This window comes from Ochotona princeps, chromosome 2 (assembly GCF_030435755.1).
Source record: "Ochotona princeps isolate mOchPri1 chromosome 2, mOchPri1.hap1, whole genome shotgun sequence".
NCBI classification, from domain to species: Eukaryota; Metazoa; Chordata; class Mammalia; order Lagomorpha; family Ochotonidae; genus Ochotona; species Ochotona princeps.
Window position 1 is genome coordinate 26,320,475 of NC_080833.1, and position 13,454 is coordinate 26,333,928.

A 13,454-nucleotide genomic window follows, 5' to 3' on the forward strand; every position below is an offset into this window, starting at 1 on the left:
TGCCTCTGAGTTGCTGAGCACAGCTTAAGCAAAAACAAAAAGGTCTCATCACACTGCCTCGCAGCCTGCAAGGCCCAGTGCACATCACAGCCAGCTGAGGGGCTGAGATTTCCTGGGTGCACAGCCCCTCCTGGCTGCAGGTGGGGGGTGGGGCCCAGGAAAAGCTCAGAGAAGCTTCCAGCATGTCTACTGCAGAGCTCGAGTCTCGAACCTCTGTCACCTGCTGCTTCAGCCCTCAGCTAGGACCCCAGTTCTGCAGCCTTCCCCAGAGCTGCTTCTCACTTCCCTCCCGCCCCCTCAGATGGAAGCCAGGACGCTGGACCAACACAATCACACCCACACCGGCACCTCCTCCTTTCTCCTGCGCTGGACCCCAAGACCTGCAGCCGTCTGTTATGCACCACCCCGTCCCCTCTGCACCTTCCTGGCAGTCCGCCCGAGGCTCACGTATCTGCCTTGGACAGGTGTTCTCCTGGCCTTCCTCCCGCCTCCCTGACTGCTCTTCATTTCCTCTGCTACCTCTTTCTCTGTGTCCTCTGAAATACTGGTGTTGTTCTCCACAGTTCTGTCCTTCCCTCCTCACTCTCCCACTGGGGACTCTTCTGTCCTCATGCCTGTGACCCCTGCCCACATGCGGGTGACTCCACGTCTCTCTGGCTCTTCCTCCCACCCAAGTTCCAGAATCCTCCTGGAAGTGTCTGCTGGCATCTCTCTCCCTGCACCTGCAATACACCCAGGCTCGCCAGAGCAAACAGGTTCCCTTTGTCCCTCCAGCTGGGCAGACGGCCTGGGCTATCTCCTCAGACTTGCACCGACACCTTCAGCATCACTACTTCATCAACGGCACTCCGCCGGACCACCGCGTCCCGTGGATGCACCTCCACAGCTCTTTTCCCTTCCACCACCACCTTAATTCAGGTTTTAAGGCCTGTTCAATTGGACTATTCTAGAAGCTTTCTGACTGGTTCCCTAGCCTGCAGTTCCTCCCTATTTTCATCTAGCCTCCTTACAGAAAAAAAAAAATTTTTTTAAAGGATTTCCTTGCTTTAAAAACAAAACAAGCACCTCTCATATACACACACAACCAAGTAACGAGGGTCCTCCTGGGCAGACATTCAGAGCTAACGTGCACGTCTCTGGTGTCTCCACAGCCAGCCTCATATCCCACCCTGGGGTTTCTGCACCAGCTGGTTGCTTCTTGAAGACATGCTACCCTTTCACATCATGGGACCTGGACCTGAAGTTGCACCTGGTTCCCCTAGGTCAGCTTTGGTAAGTTTCACCCCCTGCCCCCTTGTTCTTCGGGAAGACTTAACTGTTCTCACCTGTGCATTTCCAGGATGGACTGCATGTGCTATGTGCACCTGACTGTCCTGAAACAGACTGTGGGCTTCCAAACCAGCTCATCTCCTCCACCCTGCCCATACCCCACTGAGTGTCTAGGGACAGAGTGAGCGAGTGGGACCAGGGCAGAGATGGATGCCGTGAGGGACTCCTGGCCAGGGGACCCACCCTTCTCTGCCTATCCATGCTGTTTCTCGGCTCGCTCCAGAAGGCCAGGGAGCCCTGGTCTTTCCTTTTCTCCCCCCAGGCATTGCCCAGCTACCTCTGCTCCGTGTACGGCTGAATCTTTTGCACAATGATGTCGGAGTCCAGCACCCCCAGCAGGACCCCAATCTGGCGGATGAACATCCCCTTCAGCCTCTCAGTGAGCTGACTGACGTTGACGTCCAAGATGATCTCCACCAGGTTGCTTTTCCTGGGATCTGGAAGGCACGTGGACCAGTCATGGCTTTAGAATCGGAGCGTGAATGCAGCCCTGCCAGCCACGGTGCATGTGCTGTGGAGCGAAGGCGTTTGGCCTTTCTTTGAGTGGAAGGGCCCTGGTTGGGCACTGGGGCTGGCTGGAGGAGCTGCTCAGCATGCCCGTCCTCCTGGCTATCTGTGGGCGACCACACACAGGCTAGGGGGCCCCAGGGGTCAGGGAAGGGAAGCAGGAAGAGAAGGGAACTCTGAGCCCTCGATACTACAGAGCTTCTGTTGGGCTGGCATGGCTGGGATCTTCACCTACATGGTGCGAAGTAGGCACCCTCTCCTGATTTGGTCACTGTCGGGGACTCGCTGAGCTCTGTCTACTCCAGGGAAAAACTCCCTCTCAGCTCCTCGCAGGAGGGGAAAGGAATCTGGCCCTCCAGGTTCCAGCTCAGCGACCACGGAAAATCCAGGCCAAGAAACCGGGATTTCCTTGGGCACCGGCACACAGCTGCACTGACTTTTTAAACCCTAGAACTGTGGGTTGATTGTGCTTTACTTATGGATATGTCCCAAAGACTGCTCTACACTTGGAAGTAAAAGGCGGATGCTGCGGAACAAGCTATTCACATACTCTGATGTGCCATTTGCCTGTTTTCATGTGTACTCCACACCATCAGCAGGCTGTCTGTGAGTCTCCAAGCTAAGGGGACCTCACAGTGTCTCGTCTGCTGTCCTTCCTGAGCCAGGACAAAGACAGAGGCACCATCCCATCTCCATCATCTGTACAAGAGCCCGGCCTACATCATGAAGAGGAGGTTTGAAGCTAATGCCTTCTCCTCAGAAGCCCAGTGATTTATAAAGTTCTCCCCACCTCCACATTTGGTTCTTCCTTATCACCAAATTAGCTCTGAAGCAAAAACAAAAACCTGCTTCTATTAGGAAGGACAGCTTATTTCTGAATCTCTCAAGGAAGCACAGGATGTCAGCTGCTTTACCTGTCTGGGGTAGTTAGATAAGGCCTGAAGCTTCTCTTAGAAAAGTGCATGGTTTTCTGCAGCTGGAAGCTGCATGACTCAAGCCATCCCTGAGCTCATGTTCCCAGAGTACCCTGGGCCCACTGTCCACAGTCACATGCTGAGAAAGGGCTGGACGAGGGGCACAGAGGCCTGGCTCTGACACAACCGCTGTGTGACGTTGAGCAAGCCCTGCCCTCTCAGAGTTTGTCTCTCCATTTGAGCTGAGCGGGAACAGGGGGATGGCTTGTCTGCATGGGGAGGAGGGTTGCTGTTGGGTCAGTCCCTGAGGATTCCTCAGCTCGGGATCTCTGGACTCCAGGTGATAGCACATATGCCATCCAGCTCTGTCTTGGCTGAGGGGAAGGAGTTCAGGACAGAGGCCCAGACAGGCTCATCACAGAAGGAACTTACCTGGCTTCACCTCCACCGTGGTCCGGTCTGTGTCACTCTCACCCTTCGCATCAGTCACTTTCAGGTGAAAGGTGTAGGTTCCCTCAACCAGGTTGGCAAGAAAGAGGACGGGGTGATGGTCAGAGTGGTTTAGCACCTCCTGTAGGGTCGGACAACACAGCCAGTTGCAGGACAGAACTCCGCTGTTTTCTCAGAGTGCCTGCTTCTGCCAGCACAGAGCCTCCTCCCACCCCCATCCTGGCTGGACTGCCTCAGCCCTGGGCAGCTCAGGCCACAGCTGCTAGGATAAGGGCAGAGGACTAGCATACAGAATGACACTCAGCAAGTCATTTAGAGAATAATCTACATTGGATTTGGGGGCTTCCTGGTTAAAACAGATGCTGATGGGGTCAGCATTGGGATACAGCAAATAAAGCTGCCACCTGCAATGCTGGTACCCCATGTGGGCATTGGTTAGAGTCCCAGCTTCTCTACTTTCTAGCTAGCTCCCAGGTATAATGTGCCTGGGGAAAGCAGCACAGATGGCCTAAGTACTTGGGGCCCTGTACTCATGTAAGAGACCTAGATGAAACCCCTAGTTCCTAGCTCTGACTTGCCCCAGTCCGGGCCCTGTGACCATCTGGTGAGTGAACCAGGAGATGGCAGATCTCCGTCTCTCCTCCTCTCTGTGTAACTGTGATATTCAAATAAGTAAATAAGTAATCTTTAAAAACATGTATTAAAATGCTTGGTCTCCCCCTCGGCTCCATCTTGTTACCTAATCCTCATGTGGCCATTCGCCACCACGCCCAGCTCCTGCACACTTACCCCTGCTGCTGGGCTGCCCTCATCTCGAGTCCAGAGGTAGCTGACTATTCCCTTGTCATCTGAGGACTTGGAGCCATCCAGCTCTGCTGTGTTCGTGGGCAGGGTAATCACCACATTCGCAGTTATCCTGGCTGTAGGTGGTTTGTTCATTTCTAGCCAAAGAGAATCACTGAAATCATACGACATTCTAGAAAAGAAGGAAGGTGCCTTCCTTCCTCGGGAAGTTAAGTACCAACAGCACCTTAAATGGCAAAATATTTTCAGTGTCTGTCCATGACAGTAACCAATAGTGTGTAGGTCTCCCGTCCCACCAGAGAACTGTGCTCTTGATACCAGGGCACAGCAAGGAGTAAACAAAAAGCCAAGGCAGTTTCAAGCCTTAGACCTTGGGTTTCATGAGTCAACACCAACAATTCTTGAAAATCTCTTAAAGCGCTGGTCTCTGAACACCGTATTTGGTTCCTGCCTTGGTACTCATGAGAGAAAAGGGAGAGGGAACTCTCTCCTATTCTGGGCCCGTTTGATGCTTTGCTCAGTAATTACTAAGCTCAGTATATGGGCCTGGAGCTCAAGGTACACAGCCTGCACATCTGATGGTTTTTCCCACTATTAGCTTCTGGCCCTCTCACAGGTGCTCACTGGTCACTGCACCTGCAAGCCAGAGCTAGGTCAACTCATCCTGGCCTTGAGTCAGCTCGGGCCTGCGGCTACAGGAGGCTGCAGTGCAGCGTTGTTATCCTCAGGCCTGCCAGTAGGTGTCACTGCAGCCAGAGTCACGGACTCAGCACAGAGGCAAAATGAAAACTCCAAGGAAGAGCCCTCCATCCTTTACCTGTTCAGGGTAGTCGGCTGGGAGCAAGGGAGAAGAGAGCAGCAAAGAAGTGAAAAGTTCACCCTATGGTCACTCTCAATTACAGGTTGTTTTAGAAAAGCAAAAAACCTACTGCCCTCACTTCACCCTTCTGCCCCACCTCGTTCTAATATATTCTGTAGCCACTGAAGCGAGCAACATGCCTCAGCTGTTGCCCAAGCCAGAGGCAGGGACGTACCTTCTTTGACAATGACGTTCACGGAGCTCTGGCTTTGCAGGTTCCTCTCATCTTTGACAGTCAAGGTGAACACGTAGGTCCCCACCTGCAGTCCAGACACGGTGGCGACACTGCTGTTAGCATTCTCGAGCTGCACCCCATCAGGTCCCCTGGAGAAAGACAGTGACCAGAGGGTGGAGGGGGACCTGTGTCCACGCTCCTGACCCTTATCTTGCAGGAGGAAACAGCTACTGCCTTTGCTAAGATACAAACTATTGTTTCCCAGGCTTTAGCAGGACACATTTAAAAATATCCCATTTGAACCCTACTCCACTGCTGGTGGGGCTGCAGGCTGGTACAGCCTCTATGGAAATCAGTATGGAGAACATTCAAACAACTCAAATTCAACATACCGTATGATCCAGCAATAGCACTCCTAGGAATATATCCAGAACACTTGTTTTATGAGAAACCAACATGCACTCCTTTGTTCATAGCAGCACAATCAATAATTGCAAAAACATGGAAGCAGCCAAAATGCCCATCAGCAGAGGATTGGATAAGAAAGCTATGGTTCATCTACTCCATGGAATACTACTCAGCTATTAAAAAAAACAAAATGCAGTTCTTTGTGGCCAAATGGGCCAAACTGGAAACCATAATGCTAAGGGAAATGAGCCAATCCCAAAAGGTTAAATACCACATGTTTGCCTTAATTTAAGATGATATGATGTTATGTATAACATGTTATGTTATGAATGTTATATGTTGTGTATAAACTAAAATTGAAATGTCAATGAGGTGGTCACAGAAGGTGGTTAAGAACTAGCATTTATTTTTAACATATTGGCTACTCATTACTATATCAGTTAATTCCATAATGATGTAAATTTTTACTGATGGTATGTTGGAGCTTTTAATTGATCGGGATGCTACTCTGCTGGCTCTGTCTTCAAACCAGAGAGGGTATACCTAAGAAGCCATTGAACTTGACTGGACAATAAGATGCTGGACTCTATGTCTGGTATATGCTTGCAATGGGGGAATCTCAACTGAACTTGAACTGTGGTTATGCAACAAGGTGGAGGAATCCACCATGGCGGGAGGGTTTGGGGAGGGGTGGGGAGAATCCCAGTACCTATGAAACTGTGACACATAATACAATGTAATTAATGAATAAATAAAATAAAATAAAATTTTTAAAAAGCCTAAAAAAAATATTCCATTTGGACAAAGTGCCACTTGATCCCAAACAACAAGCTACCTGCTGGTCACAAAATTCACTTCCCCTAGTGTTCAAATATGTCTTAGCCTTATCCTTTACATCAGCTTCTGAAAGCTAGAATCCTTCTCTGTACCGATTTGTAAAAGGAAGAAAGAAACCTCTCTGCACAAATCAGCATAACCATTAGAGCAAGGTTTCTGGGTAGACATCCAGTCTGGTGGTTCAGATGCCCACAGCCCATCCTGCTAACACGCACTGTGGCAGGCGGCAGGAGATGGCTCAAGAACAGGGATCCTGCCACCCAGGGGGAAGATCCGGATCGAGCTCTGGCTCCTGGCAATGACCTGGCCTAGCCCCAACCGTGGTGGGCATTTGAGAAGTAAACTAGTGGACAGGCCACCTTTCTCAGGCTCTTTCTCTCTGCCTCTAAAAAAAAAGTTTCTGAAAAGCATTTCTGGCCCGGTAGCTAGCTCGGCTCAGTAAAGAAGCAAATTATACATTTCTTTATCACTTGTCCAAATTCCTCCTGACAAAAACTCGAGGGAAGGCAATGAGCCAAGGCCGCAGAGGCACTCTCAGGACGAAGCCATCTTCTCAGCAGCTCCATCAGCAAAAGGCTTCCTCCAGGACTGGGACAGGGCCAGGGGACCAGGGGGGCCAGGGGACCAGGGGGGCCTGGATCCCTGCCTCCCCTCGGGGCCTCATGCACCGAGCTCCTTCCAGAATCGGAGCACAAGGCTGCAGGGAGCAAGCACAGCCCTTCTGCTCTAGGATCTGAATGTCCCACGCTGTGTGGAAACTACACAAGAGCCAGCAAAATCTGCAGACACCAGTGTTTGCTTTATTTTGTTGGGCTTATTAGATTCAGAACCTCTGACCCTAGAGGCATCTCCTGAAACACAGTCTCCTCTCAGAAGCAATGCTGAGCTTGAACTCTGCTTAGTGCTAACGAAACCCGGCTGAAAGGTTTACCAGCTGTATCTTCAATAAGCAATTATAATAAAAGCATACTGGGCTGAGGGAGAGCACGCTCTCTGCAATAGAGAAATAAGAGCAGAGAGAGATAATTTCTAGAAACCAACGCAGTTAAGTGGTTTCCAGTCAAATTACGCCCGTTCCACCCATCTCTAGTGTGCCTCATCAAAAAAAAAAAACAAAAAAAAAAACAAAAAAAAACACCACAGAAACAAAACAGAAAACCCAGCCTGTACAATGGCTGCTACCTTCAGAAATGGAGAATGCTTTTAGCTTCCCCTTGGGCTTATTTTGCTTCCTGTGGGATTCTGCATATAATTCGAGTTCCATTTATTACGGTTTAAAGGAACTCAAAGAAACTGTGAGAAGCAGGAATGGTGCAATCAGGCAATTTCAGCTTAATTAGTATTATTTCAGTAAAGCCTTTGGCCTCTGGCTAACTTAGATTGGTAAATGATGTCTTCAAGGAAACAATAACAGAGCAATACTTTGATTTTGTATTTGAATTTTTAATTCCTTTTAATAGCTCCTTTGCCCCTTTCTCCCCACCTGCCAGCATTGCCCTGTTAATTTTAAGCAATAGTACTTTTCTGCTCCATTACCCCTTCCAGCCTGCCTCTAATGTGTAATTAAACATTGCATTTCAGCAGAGGGGCTGTACCTGCAGAAACACTAGGCTCCTGTGGTACCACCTGGCATAGCTGATGGCAAACAATCCTGCTTTTCTTATAAAAAATTATCTACAAAATTGCTTTCTTAGAGAGGACACTTGGGACTGCAAGCATGTCTTTTTCAGTATTCCCACTGGATGAGCTTGTCAAAGCAAGTTGGTTCTTGGGAACAAACGCAAACAGACTCTCCTGTAGTCTGGGGCCAGCACTCACTGGGTCTTCTCCCAGAGGTAGGAGGCAATTCTCTGATCATCCGAGCTCTTGCTGCCATCCAGGGTTGTGCTGTCCACCGGCAGGGTCAGCTCTTTGTCTGGGCCGGCGTCGGCTTGGGGAGGCTTGTTGTTCTCTAGGAGACAGAGATGTGGAGGTCAAAAGCAATCCACTTGGCTGAGAAAGGAGAAGACCCAATGGGACGCAGGTGCTGGAGGTATAGGAAACCTGTCTGTGAGCCCACAGGAATGGCAGATAATGTGGGAGACAGGGATACTGTTAGGGAGCTCACCGGGGGAAAATGTAAGACTAAGAAGTACCAAACAACTCCAACAGAGCATACAGTGAGCTACAGTGCCATGCCACGAGGGGCCACTGAAAGAATGTGAGTGTCCAAGTGGGGCTTTCCTGAGGAAATGGGTTATTCACTGGCCACTGGAAAACATGGAAGAGTTAATGCTGGCACAGCCCGCATCTGCTGGGTGCCCTGGGGGGCACGTACAGAGGCTGGGATCTCCAGTCATCAAGAAAGCACAGGGAGAATGGGCAACAGAAGTTGTCAGAAGCTTCATGGGTTGGTGCCTTCTGCTTCTTCCCTCTTACACCTTACAAGAGAGGAGCCATGAGAAAGGCCTGTGCCACGGGGATGGCACTCACCAGGCTGCACAATGACGGTCACTTGAGCAGTGGCCTGCTGTCCTATAGTGTCAGTCACCATGAGTTGGTAAGTGTAGTCTCCTTCTTGCATTGCGGAGAGCTGCAGGATGGGTGTTCTGACACCCTACACATGTAAATACAGAAGTGGGAAAACGGACTGCTGTGAGCATGATATGCAGCAACAAGCCCTACTCTGGTGGAATCGATTTACCCAGTTTTCTAAACCCAAATTGGTACTGAGCTATTACCTCCCAATTCAGTCTAAGCAGTGACTATTGAACCAGACACCATAAGTCGGCTTACTAAGACTTGGTATGGATTCTACAACATGAGAGCAATCTGCCAGGTAACATACAGGGCTCACAACAAACTTCAAATCCAGAAACTTGAGCATCAGAAGGACCATTATAAATAATTTAGGGCAAAACTCCAGTGCAAGAGCTTTCTGTAGAAAAGTGGGCAAAAGCTGGCAGGCAGCCTGTGGGCTGAATCCAGCTTGTAGGCATTTTGTTTGGCCTGTAGTATGTCACAAGTTAGAAATTTTACATAAAGTTCTCCATTTTTGTCTTCTTTTGAGAAGTTGGGACTACCAAACACTCCTGGTACTACACCTCCATGTGGCAACAACTGGCTGATCCTGAAAAACAAATGACCCCACTCGTCAGGGCTCGTGCCCGCTGGCTTACCACAACTACCCCCTATGCCCCTGCACACACCAGTTGTTTTCATTTATTTGTCTGATCTGACCTTCTAAGGAAAGAAGATACTCAACTTTCAGTAATACAATCTTCTCCAATTTCTTTATTCAAAAAAATTTTTTTTTCTTTTTCCCCTTAGGCAGAGTTAGAGAGAGAGAGAGAGAGGATTTTTCATCTGCTGGTTCACTCCCCAAGTGGCTGTGGTGACTGCAGGTGAGGTTATTCAAAGCTAAGATCTAGGGGCTTCTGCTAAGTCCCGCACATGGCTGCAGGAGCCCAAGGACTTGAGCCATTCTCCCATTCTCCCCCACTTTCCCAGACAATAAGCAGAGAGCTAGATTGGAAGTGGATCAGCCAGGACATGAAACAGTGCTCAGGAAATACTGGCACTGCAGGCAGAGGCTTAGCCTACTATCTCACAGCACTGGTCCCTCTACTCCAATTTCTAACAACATTCATTCAAATTTGTATCCTTATAGTTCCTAAATCTTTTGACTCTCTGGAATCATCCAAAGCAACCACATTTCTCATTCAGCCTTTTCTCTAATTCTTAGGATAGATTTTCCTGAGGGGTTGGCAGGCACTGTGGTGTGGTAGGTAAAGCCAAAGCTGCTCTCTGTGCTGTCAGCATTCCTTATGAATGCTGGTTCAAGCCCCAGCTGCTCTACTCCTAATCCAGCTCTCTTCTAATGTAACTGGCTGAAGCAGTGGAAGATGGCCCCAGTGTATAGGCCCTGCCACTTATATGAGAGACCTACACGGCTTCTGGGCCGTCTGGGGAGTAAACCAGCGGATGGAAGGTTCTCTCTCTCCCCCTTCCCTCCCTCCCTCTCTCTTTCTCTGCAAATCTGCCATTAAAATAAATAAATAAATCTTACAGAAAGAAAGAATTTCCCTGAACATGCTAACCAAAGTTCCCTAACTTTAAAAAAAAATGATTATTAGGATCTTTTTACAATCTAAATGGTCCACTCACAAAGCTGACTTTGGCAGAACAAATGGAGCAGAACTAAGCTTTGGTATGGTAACTGAGTCCAACAATTCTCCTTCCCCTAAAAGAAGGCAGAGACCATGGCCTCCTACCTGCATCTCCACCACCTTCCCTTTGCTGCTTGGGCTGAGGGACCACTCATAGCTGCTGATACCGTGGTCATCGGTGCTCTGGTTCCCACAGAGCGTGATGGAGTTCTGGGGCAGGGTGATCACTTGGTTGGGGCCTGCATTGGCCACAGGGGGGTAATCCACAGCTTTGTTCACTGTCAGGTTGGCAGTGGTAGAGTTGCTGGCTCCATCAGAGTCCACTACAGTCAAGCTGTTAGAACAAAGGAGTACAATTACAAATGGGGTTAAGGGAAAAGAAATTAACCTGACAGGAGTGAGACACCAAGGTGGGAAGGCTACCAATCCCTAACCGGTGCTCCGAGGAGTGCATGGAGTGGCACGAAACACTAACACTGAATGCTTACCGTGTGCCAGACACTAATCCAAGGGAGTGGTACAGCAGTCATGAAAGCTGCACAACAGCTACAGTTCTACCAAGTATCCTCTTCCTTTGACTCCTTACATGGATGAGGGAACTGAGGCAGAGAGCAGCACCATAACAGGCCCAGACTCACAGAGCTTGGCAGTCGTGTGGTTGGGGTCTGGATGCAGGCAATATGTTTCTAGCACCATTTGGTTCTGTTGCCTGCTGAAACCATAGAAGCCCCTGGAATGACCCTCACCCAGGAGGAGGCATCTTGGATTGTACTTAATGTGAAGCTTAGAGGGGTTGAGCACACTACCCGGGGGTTACATGGTCAGCCACCATACAAGCCTAGTTCTCTAGTTCCAAAGCTCAGAAACCACATCTTAAGATTACTCCTGGTTCTCACCTTGGGGAGTTCAAAGCCGCTCCACTAAAAAGAACAAACTCAAGCTGTAGCAGGCTGTCCTGCCATCATGCAGACCACAGAAAGGGACACCCTGGGTAGACAGCCCCTGGCGGACTAGGAGGGCTGGCTACGGTAAGGCAGGAGCTTGTGAAGGAAATGAATTCTCCTACGCAACAGTTCCACAGTTTGTGTCAGTGAGAAACAAGATTTGCAAGAGGAATAAAAAAAATGTTCTTTTAAAAGCAGACTTTTACCTAAATGATGCCTTCCAGCTGAACAGCCTAAAGCTGCTCATGCCACCTCAAAATGTGAGCATAAGCAAGCAAGGAGGTTTGGGCTCCTTCCATTTTGCTGACAGGAAGAGGATAAGCATAGAAAAGACATGCAGTGTGTTTAATTCTCACCACCAACCACAGACGGAGCCAGACATCTGTGAGGTCACATCCTACCTTCTCACCTATTACCTTTGGTCTGAAGGGGAGTTTTGGAATCATACTCTTCAGCAGAAAAGCACAAAAGCTTGTACATCCTTGCATAAACCAGCAAGCATCAGAAACAGGAAAACATGCAGCAGTCTCGCTCCTTCTCCCAGTTTCCATATTGTTTTCACAGTTTGCTTGTTTGTTTCTTTTGTTTTTTAATCTGTCTCACTTGTATGTCACACAAAAACAAGTTATACCAAGATAACTAAAGGGCAGCCATTTTCTGCTGTGACTTTCACCTTGGGCACTCCCTGACCTGTCCCAAGAATCTCAAACAGCACCTGACCACAGGGCTGGGGAGCGGCCAGTGCTGGGTACAAGTAGGAGAGAGGAAAAAGTGAGACACAGCCAGATTGACTCACAGTGCTAATCTACTCCAATCCCATCACCAATCAGAAAAAAAGAACTAAAGGTTAGGGAAACAGTATTGCTCGCAAGAACCCAATCTAGCAAAAAAGATGTGGGCTAACACTGGAGTCAAATCTTAGAACCCGGAGTCAGTCTGCTGTGTGACCTTGGACAAGCCACTTAACCTCTTTGTGCTAAAATTTTCTAATGCACAAAATGAAAATAACCATCATAATCTCATAATCCATTACAAGGTTTAAATGAGACACTGCAAACAGGAACTCAGACTAGCGTTTAGCACATATAGCAAATATTTTCAAGAAATGCTAGTCATCATTATTATGATTTTTTAAAACTTTAAATGGGAAAATTTCTGATATTAGAAATTGGTGGGGAAAAAACCCACAAATTTCTAGGTTAAACCACCTACAAGGCTCTTATCTGGTACTGGCAGCTACCTGTCACTCTCGAAAGCCTAGAGTCCACAGGAGTGCTCTAAGTCAGAACTTGCAAATTGATTTCTATGTAAGTGTCATGCTAGGAAACTCATCTCGGTCCCTAATAGTGTGTAAGACTTGACCAATCTCAGATTCATGGGGAGAGAGATCCTGGGAATCAGCTGCCACAGGCCACACCATGGGAAGGGGCGGAGAAGGGCACTGAGCACAGAGGGAGAGAGCAGAGCCACATGCTTCCCTCTGGAGAAGGTCAAAGAGGCAGGAACGAAACACAGGGAGGCCTCAAAAAGGTCACAGAAATTCATACTATGGGAAGAAAACGGTGTGGATTTCAAACATTTTTGTACTCAAATAAGTTTGTCTTTTAGTTTCATTTTCTAAGAGGTTTTGGCAGTACTCTCATACAAGGCCCATGCAAAGCAGTGAGGCTGAATGGCATTTGAGTTCCAGCTGCGTGACCTCATGGAAGTTACCAAATACAAGAAGTTACTAAGTACTCATTTTTCTCAGCTGTAAAAAGATGATGTGTCATCAACAAATCCTGTTTGTGTGATACTTATGTACAAGCAACCCAAGAAATTATGTTATAAGGATTACTCTTGAGCCTGCTTAAAGCCTTATCAATTACATTCTAGAATGTCACCACTAATTCCCAAAGCACTTTCTTTTGCATCAGAGTCTCAAAAAAGGGACAGGTGTAATGCAGTGGGTTAACCGGCTGCTTGTATCCTATACTAGAACAGTGGTCCTAAGTCCTGGCTATTCCACTTTCCTTTTCTAAGATGTATTTATTTTTATTGGAGAGGCAGATTTACAGAGAGGAGAGACAGAGAGTAAGA

General features: G+C 48.3%; 1 protein-coding gene across 2 annotated transcripts in view; it reads right to left on the bottom strand.

Moving 5' to 3' along the window:
- The window catches only part of KIAA0319L (KIAA0319 like), a 120,344-nt gene that overhangs the window by 9,216 nt on the left and 97,674 nt on the right, over positions 1-13,454 (bottom strand). For both annotated transcript variants that reach the window (XM_058678731.1, XM_058678734.1), the window contains exons 10-16: positions 10,537-10,765; positions 8,756-8,879; positions 8,102-8,234; positions 5,039-5,187; positions 3,990-4,141; positions 3,183-3,321; positions 1,607-1,766 (exon numbers count right to left, since the gene is read on the bottom strand). In XM_058678731.1, coding sequence (XP_058534714.1) covers positions 1,607-1,766; positions 3,183-3,321; positions 3,990-4,141; positions 5,039-5,187; positions 8,102-8,234; positions 8,756-8,879; positions 10,537-10,765 — 1,086 coding nt within the window. The remainder of the gene's footprint in view (positions 1-1,606; positions 1,767-3,182; positions 3,322-3,989; positions 4,142-5,038; positions 5,188-8,101; positions 8,235-8,755; positions 8,880-10,536; positions 10,766-13,454) is intronic.